At 48.7% G+C, this 9,196-nt stretch overlaps 1 protein-coding gene across 1 annotated transcript; it reads left to right on the top strand.

Moving 5' to 3' along the window:
• Positions 1–1,641: 1,641 nt before the first annotated feature.
• On the top strand, positions 1,642–3,197 carry LOC123426700 (extensin-like). The gene is made up of 2 exons (XM_045110571.1): positions 1,642–2,829; positions 2,927–3,197. The coding sequence occupies exon 1, from the start codon at positions 1,725–1,727 to the stop codon at positions 2,796–2,798; it is 1,074 nt and encodes a 357-aa protein (XP_044966506.1). The 5' UTR covers positions 1,642–1,724; the 3' UTR covers positions 2,799–2,829; positions 2,927–3,197.
• The last annotated feature ends 5,999 nt before the right edge of the window (positions 3,198–9,196 follow it).

The raw sequence follows: 9,196 nt of genomic DNA on the forward strand, positions 1-9,196 counted from the left end.
TAGTAAGTGTAAGTATACAACTTAGAAACCAACTCAGTTTGAAATCATGATCGTGACACGATACCGCCTCTGGTCCTCTTACAGTTTGAAATCATGATCGTGGCACGATACCACCTATGGTCCTCTTATATATTCTGCTTAGTGGCCGTGGCCAAGGACACACCGAAAACCCAAGGATTTTTTCTTATCTTACAAGTTGCGTCGTCATCGTAGTCTACTTCATCATGAGCGCCGGCGTGCATGGCACGCAGAGAGGGGGTCTTCGGAACCATTCGTCCATTGGACCCGCACCGGGATGATGAATTAGTTTTTTGAGAAACGCTTTACACGACTGCTCAGGTTCATCATCATGGATCACGTTCCATCCAAGTCAGGTGAGGCTACTAATTGTCGTATGCAAGGTTGTCTTGTCTACATCAGGTCGTCATCAATATCGTTACTCCAACAACAACTATGGCTATTAGCGACGAGTATCGTTTGTAGTGATGTTTTCATGTCTCGAACTATGGTTGTTGTTACATGTGCTATATTCTTGCGCATGTTTTCTTGTTTTTCTAGTATACTAAATTGTTGCATGTAACTTCCTGTTTTAGTCATGAATTATTTGCTAGAATTAAACATAAATTTTACTAACATTTCAAAAAAAAACATGCGTAAAAAAATTAAACCAAGTTAGGGCGCCCGTGCTGTAAAATAAGAAGGCACGCTCTTGGGGTGCCCGTGCTCTCATCAATTAGGCCATCGTCACCCCTTCATTTCGTATGATCTCGATCATCCACAAATGCACCCAGGGCCTTCCGAGTGCACCCATGCTAAGAGTGCCACACATGGGAAAAATGATGTTACAAAGCAATTAAAGAGGAGAGAGAACATTATGATGATACAAAAAAATAATGCTAAACACATAAACCTATGTAAAATCACTATCAATTAATGCATGTGTGCCCGTGGCCTCATCAATCAGGCCATCGTCACCCCTTCATTTCGTATGATCTCGATCATCCACAAATGCACCCAGGGCCTTCCGAGTGCACCCATGCTAAGAGTGCCACACATGGGAGAAATGATGTTACAAAGCAATTAAAGAGGAGAGAGAACATTATGATGATACAAAAAAACAATGCTAAACACATAAACCTATGTAAAATCACTATCAATTAATGTATGAGAAAGTTTAATTATTAAACAATTTCATGAAAAAAACATAGCAACAAAAGCTAAGCACACCTATACGTTGGAAAGACTATTTGCTACGGTTTTTAATATATAACTCTGTTTCTAAATATTTGTTATTAGGAAGAAATAGACTAGTTCTTTTCACTAACAAATATTATGATACAAAGAAAATACTTACCATTTCATGTAAGCACTGATTGCAAAAGCCCTTCACGTGGCTCTACCGTACAACGTTTTTCTACTACAGCGCAATGCAAAAATGTTAAACTCACGCGCATTTGCATGCATGGAGCACACGCTCCACCGATGCCCCGTTCACGTACACACTGACTGAAGCAGTGGAACCCCGGAGCGACCAACCGGGAAGCCTCCCCCGCGTCCGCATGCCTATCCTCTGGCCACCGAGCCGCTCCATCACATGCGGCCACAAGCATCCAACACCCCATCGTCTATATAAGCAGCGGCATGGAGCACCACTCTTCTCAGAGCCACACTGAGCCAAGAGAGCTAGCAGTAGCAGAGAGTGAGAGTAGAGTGAGTGAGTGAGAATGGGTGGCAAAGCCGCCCTCCTGGTGGCCCTCCTGGTCGTGAGCCTGGTCCTCGAGGCCCAGGCCGGCAGCGGCTACGGCGGCGGGCACCCCCCTTCCCCGACGCCGGTCACCCCACCCCCCAAGCACGAGAAGCCACCCAAGGGGCACAAGCCCCCTCACCACCACCACCACGCCAAGCCACCGGTCGGCTCCCACGCGCCGCCCACCTACAGCCCCCCGACGGCTAAGCCTACCCCTCCGGCCCCTAAACCTGCACCACCCACCTACGCCCCCATCCCGAAGCCGCCGAAGCCATCTCCTCCGGCGTACCACCCTACGCCCAAGCCTGCACCTCCCACGTACAAACCACCAACCCAGCCTAAGCCCTCGCCGCCGGCGTACAAGCCAGCCCCCAAGGTCTCACCGCCTGCGTACAAGCCAGCCCCCAAGGTCTCACCGCCGGCGTACAAGCCTGCTCCCAAGGTCTCACCGCCCGCGTACAAGCCAGCCCCCAAGGTATCGCCGCCAGCGTACAAGCCTTCCCCCAAGGTCTCGCCGCCGGCGTACAAGCCTGCCCCCAAGGTCTCGCCGCCGGCGTACAAGCCAGCTCCCAAGGTCTCTCCGCCGGCTTACAAGCCCGCCCCCAAGGTCTCACCGCCAGCTTACAAGCCCGTCCCCAAGCCCTCACCGCCGGCGCCGAAGCCGACTCCACCGCCCTACAAGCCCCCGACGCCCACTCCTCCGGCGCAGAAGCCCCCGACGCCCACTCCTCCGGCATACAAGCCCCCGACGCCCACTCCTCCGGCGCACAAGCCCCCGACGCCCACTCCTCCGGCGCACAAGCCCGCGACGCCTACTCCTCCGGCGCACAAGCCCCCGACGCCTACTCCTCCGGCGCACAAGCCCCCGACACCTACTCCGGCATACAAGCCACCGACGCCTACTCCTCCGGCGGACAAGCCCCCGACGCCGACTCCTCCGGCGCACAAGCCCCCTACGCCTACTCCCCCGGCGCACAAGCCCCCGACGCCTACTCCTCCGGCGTACAAGCCCCCCACCCCGAGCCCCCCGCCTCCGCCGTACCACCACTAAGATCCACCACTCCGTCAAGCTGGGAGCCGAGGTACGTGCAAACAACATCAGTCTACATTCTTGCATTGCATGGACGCACCCTTTGCCCGAAGAGTACCAACTAACTCAGAAAACGTTTGTGTTTGCAGAAAAGCGGTCGAGAAGAGTTGTGCGAGCAGGCCAAGAAGAGCCACGTACGTACGGCGTCGTTGATCCTCCTGCGGTGTGTGTTGCTGCCGAGCTAGCTAGGGCCGATCTCTCAGGAGATGGAATAATGCAGATGATGGCTCCCGCCATTAGTTATCTTACCAGCTTAAGTATTGTGTTCGTCCAGTCTTGCGTCTGTGTTGTTAGTGTCGCGATGTTGCCAGTGTGGCTGTAAAACCATTGATCAAAGGTGTTGTTGCCTGTTGCATGTAACGTGATCGCGTCTATGTTTTGCTGTTCTTCTATCTTCTTGGACTATGTGGGACGAGATGTGATGTTTGCATGCCACTGAGGTTACATAAAATATGTGACATTGAGTACTACGCTGTGCGGCTCGCGCAGGCGCAGCATGCATGCATGCCTGCAAGTCCTGCGGCGCATTGAGTATCCCACACCAGTGTTCTGCAGCATATGCCCATGCGACGCTTAATAAAGAACAGCATAAGTCTTGCCGTCTAGGTGCATCCCGGCGACCATTGGCACAGGCGCGCTCGCCCCGCCAATAACATTTCCCGGGTGCATGTTTCACTCTCGTGGTTTCATTTTAAAATCTTAGCTTTCCCCTTCGATCCTAAATGTAATCTTTTTAAAGATTTTCAATAGGGAACAACATACTAATGTATATAAACATATCTTAAGATATAAATTTAAAATTTATATTTAGAAATAGAAGGAGTAAGACCATTTATAATGTGGAGTAACATAAAATAGTACTACCTCCGGTTTAGAAGACAGTTAAATTTACGTGTATTTTAATAATAGACAAGGTTTAAAGCGTATTGTATTTACTCTTAGAAGGTAATTAGTATTTTATTGTACTATTTCTATATGCATCTATAGTGTGAATGCTATTTTTTACTTCACATAGGTTCCACAGAATTTCCAAGCACGTCATCTAAACCGTGACGAAGGAAGTAACATACATATGTTACTAGTCTAAGTTACTGCATTCATAGTGTATAGTAACATAGAGGTAGTAACATTGAGCCTTTCATTTATGAGCCCATAGACTCATCTTGCCTCTGTATCTGTTATGTTATTCCTACTACTCCCTCCGTCTCGGTGTATAGGTCATCTTAGGCTGACCATAGTGGACAATTAAAGAAGAGCGAGAGGATTAGAGTAACATAGGTAGATACCATAAGGCTTCCTCCAATGCAAAGGTGCTAAGGCTGTCCGTAATGAGAGTATCATAGGTAGTATCATGTATGTCAAATAGGCAATTTCGATGAGGTGACATAGAATTAAATGAAGAAAAGAGAGGGTTGATCATGATACTGTATCATATTAAATGATGTACTACTATGTGTCTTTGCATGGCAATAAATGAACTACCCTATGATACTAACATATGATACTATGCATTACGGATGTGGTATCAGAGACTAGTATCATATGCATGATACTAGTATATGATACTACCATTACAACCAGCCTAAGTGAGGTGCTAAGAGCATTAAATATATTAAGCAACCATAATCTCCAATGCATTGGTGTTTAGTTTGTTGTTGCTAAGGTTGTCTCATTTAATTGTTTAACAACTAAAGTCTTGCATGCATAAGCTAGTTCCCTTCATTTTTAATGTTTTGCATATGTTCCTGTGACTAACACCGTTTCCTCCTGAGGACACCAAACTCCTCTCTCTCTTCTTAATTAGATTGCCACATAAGATTTGTTTTGCTTTGTTGGCATGCTTAGCACCTGTCCAAAGTGGAGCATTGGGAGCGGCCTAACATGTTAAATGATATGCTACTATGTGTCATGCATGTCAATAAATAAGGTCATCTATGATACTTGTTTATGATACTATGCAATATGGAGATAGTATCATACAATAGTATCATATACATGATAGTACTATATGATACTCCTCACTATGATCAGCCTTAGGTTGTGCACCGTGACCAAGATGGAGAGGAAAACAAGAAAATTAATGTTATTTTGCTAATTAATACCATCGCATGCAATGGACTGACCACTGCATGTCGTGCTAGTTAGTCTCAAGTCATTAAAACATACACGTCACACGTCTCTTATTGGTTGATTACTTTATTCATGTCAAAAAACAAAAAACAAGATGAAAGTTAATGCACCGTGACTAAGTGTTTTGAGATTCTTTGGTTTTCGTAAAATGACTTATAAACTGAAACGGAGGGAGTGTGAGTAACATGCCAAGTTACTCAATTTCTTTATCTTCTCGTTAGTTAATTGACACATCATATTTTTTATTTATAGGTGTCAGCTATGTTACTCTATTATTTTTATTGTGGGTAGTCTAAAAGTTTCATAGAGGGACCCGAACCCCTAGATCAGGTTGAAGAGAGAGAGACCCGAACCCTAGATCAGGGAAGCGATGCTCCTTAAAATGAATGGTGGGCTGGTGATCTGTTCTTCACTTCTTTTGGGATGGGTTAGTGCAAAATTACAGTCGAGTGGTTGGCACTTGGCAGCAGCCTTGTTCCTAGGTCAGTGTGAAACCTGCACTGCTGGGGGTTCCAGTAATAGCATGCATGATGCCAACAGGTCTGACCTAATGAATTGGAGGAGCCAGGTGAAATAGGACAAGAACAACAGTTGGCATAATAAATTAACTTGACAAGCAGACGACGTGCTTTCTGCAAATTTAAATTTCATTTCAGCTAAGTATGGGAATCTTTCTCATATATTTAAGAACCTTGATCTTTTGGTATGCATGATGTAGAAAACAAATGGAGCAGCACGCTGTTTTTTTTTATAAAAAGGTAATATTTATTGTAGTACATAAGAGAGAATATATGAGTTAATTACATTTTAATTATTTTGAACTGGAGAGTTCCCAATGAGTTCGAAGTTTGAAATCTCATCTTAGTAGAGCTCTTTTATGGTACTTCCTCCGTCATGGTTTAGAAGGCACAGTTAAATTTATGTGTGTTTCTAAAATAGACAAGGTTTAAGGCACGAAAACAATTACTCTTGAGAACTAGGCTGTAGCCTAGTGGCAAGGGAGCGCAGTGGCGTCTCCAGCAACCAGGGTTCGATCCACGTCGGGGACGAATTTCTGGTTTCTCATGAGGGATGCTTCTTCTATATCAATAAAACCATGGGTGCTAGTGCCCATGGAGTTTCATTTTTTTTTTGAAAACAATTACTCTTATTAATTAGTACTATTAGTACTCATGCATGCGCCCTCCTAATTTGCTGCTCACACATTAGTACTAGTATTTTTCTCAGTTTGTTAGGCGCATTACCATCCACACCTCTACATCTCACAACCAATCGGTGACTACCTTGATCCCACAGATTTTCCATGCGTGCCTTCTAAACCATGACGGAGGGAGTACCCTGAATTAAATATCAGCCGTCAAATCCTAAACAACGAACGGTGACGAGCGAGTTCTACTGTCAAGTTCGCGAGTCGGAATCGTGGACAGTATAGCCTGTACCGCGTCGCTCTAGTCCTCCACGATAGAAACGGCGAGGACATTTTGGGAAGGAAAAAATCGCAGCTCGTCCGCGAAGAAAAAAAATCAGCCTGCCCACGACCGCGATTCGAACTGGCCCATCCCACCCGATCCTAGCCCTCCCCAGTTCGTTCCCACGGCGCTCACTAGGGTTCCGGCCATCGCCGGCGTTCGTTGCCCTCCCTCCGCCGCACAGAGAGAGACCCATGGCTCCTTCGCCTTGTCGTCGTCGACACATCCTCCTCATGCTCCTGCTCCTCCTCGTCGTCCCCGCGCCACAAGGAGTGGCGCCGGCCGCGGGCACCGCGGAGTCATGCAAGGCATGGCTGCTGCGGTCCATCCCCACCGATATGATGCAATGTTGAACATGCTTTGTTCATGAACTGAAGACATGTCAATTCTAATTTTTCCATGCGACAAATGCATGAACTATGAATTGCCGTAAAAAAACTCGTGCGTCACAAGAGCAGTCCTTACCAAGTCGAGACATAGGGGACGCGCGACGGAGGTCCACGAGGGCGGGGCCAGCTACGTCGAGTGGCGGCGGCGATAGGGAGAACGACGCGACTAGTGTGGGAGAGCGGCGGCGATGACGGTGGCGAGTGGCGGCGGCAGCGACGACAGGGAGAACAACGCGACTAGTGTGGGAGAGCGGCGGCGACGATGATGGCGAGTGGCAGCGGCGGCGACGGCAAGGAGAAGGAGCAGGGAGCCGCGGAGGTCCACGAGGGCGGGGCTAGAGAGTGGGAGAGAGGCGACGGCGATGGCATGGAGAAGGAGTAGGGAGTCGCAGAGGTCCACGAGGGCGGGGCTAGAGCGTGGGAGAGGGGCGGCGGCGATGTCAGGGAGAAGGAGCAGGGAGCCGCAGAGGTCCACGAGGGCGGGGCTAGAGTGTGGGAGAGGGGCGGCGGCGATGGCAGGGAGAAGGAGCATGGAGCCGCAGAGGTCCACGAGGGCGGGGCTAGAGCGTGGGAGAGGGGCGGCGGCGATGGCAGGGAGAAGGAGCAGGGAGCCGCAGAAGTCCACGAGGGCGGGGCTAGATCGTGGGGGAGGGGTGGCAGCGACGACATGGAGAAGGAGGCGAATCAATCGAGTCAAAGTGGACTAAGAGCTTAGGCTCGTGATAAAAAGAAAACACATCGTCTTTAATTTTTCTATCCATCGTATCCTGAGAAAATCGATGGTCTGATTGTGTTATACTACTGCCTTCCATGTGAGCAGTATAGGGTACCTTCCATGTGAGCAGTATAGGGTACCGTAAAAAAGCTTTCCTAATACGTATTGTTGTCACAATTTTTTTTCCTAAAGCACATGTAAATAACTATTACCTGTCTAAGTCCTATATCATTAATGTTATGTAAAGATTCATGTGAGTATTTTCTTTTTTGCTTTTTTAATGTATAATTTAATTATTTAGATGTGTAATAACCATATCATAATCATATTTAGACGTGCACAAGTTCAATTTTAAAATAAAAACAATATGGACAAAATGAAGTAGCCCACCTTTCGTGTCTGCCTATTCACACGTACTACTTCGGCCCTGTTTGGATCCTAGGGTTAGAGTTAGAGTTGGTTAGATTGAACTCATCTAACCCTCAAAAATCCAAACATGGTGGGTTAGAGTGGGTTAGATTCATCTAACCCACCCCAAAAATCTAACCCACCCAAGAGGTGTTTTTTTGGGTTAGAGTTAGGTGAGGCCTGGAAAAAGTTATTTTTCTCTCTCCCTCCACCACACAAAATCATAGATAAATGAGCCAAATGATTGGAAAAGGTGTATTTATTGGCGATCTAACCCTTCCATCCAAACACCTCTTTGGTTAGAGTTAGTTCAGGGTTAGTCTAAAGTTACAATCTAACTGTAACCTTTAACCGAGTTAGAGCATCTCTAGTGGATGGTGTATATGGAGGTGGATGGTAAATATACACGTTGCTAGCAGAAAAATGCCTTCCAGTGGAACGTGTATACGGGCGTGGAAGTTATACACGTCCATCCACGAGGCTACTCGTCGTGCAAATAAACACGAGCCAGCCACGCTCGTGGGTGCGGGGCGGGGTGCGCGACGGCGGGGCGGGGTGCGCGGCGGCGGGGTGCGCGGCGCCGTGTGGGGCGGGGTGCGCGGCGGCGGGGTGCGCGGCGCTGTGCGGGGCGGGGTGCGCGACGGCGGGGTGCGCGGCGCTGTGCGAGGCGGGGTGCGCGGCGGCGGGGTGCTCCAGATCTGGCGACGGGAGTGGCAGGGCGGCGGCCTGGCAGAGGAGGACCGGCAGCCTGGGCAAAGGAGGGGCCGGCGGCCTGAGCAGAGGATCCCGTGCCCGCATCGCGAGCGCTCGAGCTCGGCCTGCTCCACCCGCTCGAGCTCCTGATGCTCCCTGCTCCACCCGCTCGAGCTTGGCGTGCTGCAGGGCTTCGGCTCCGGGTACTCGCCGGAGACGAGGTTGGGGCCGTCGCTGTGGTGGCCCATCGGTCACCTTAGCGATGGGAATGGAACGAGGGAGGCACCCTCGAGTCCATGGACATCTTGGATGCCACGGGGAAGGCTGCCAGCGACGAGGGAGACGGCTGCAATGCGGCGAAGCTCCCCTTTCTTGTTCTCTGAACCTGTGTGCACTACTGAATCCAAATTTACACGTTCCACTGAAAAACTAGAACGTGTATAATTTAACAACGTGTATATGAACGTGTATATGAAGATATACACGTTTAAATATACATCATCCACTGGAGATGCTCTTAGAGTATCGAAACAGGGCCTTCATGTGTTTTCTTGG

Source organism: Hordeum vulgare, chromosome 2H (assembly GCF_904849725.1).
Source record: "Hordeum vulgare subsp. vulgare chromosome 2H, MorexV3_pseudomolecules_assembly, whole genome shotgun sequence".
NCBI lineage: Eukaryota > Viridiplantae > Streptophyta > Magnoliopsida > Poales > Poaceae > Hordeum > Hordeum vulgare.

Bases quoted from the DNA above. Each gene is read 5' to 3' on its own strand.
- LOC123426700 (XM_045110571.1), top strand. From the start codon at position 1,725: ATGGGTGGCAAAGCCGCCCTCCTGGTGGCCCTCCTGGTCGTGAGCCTG.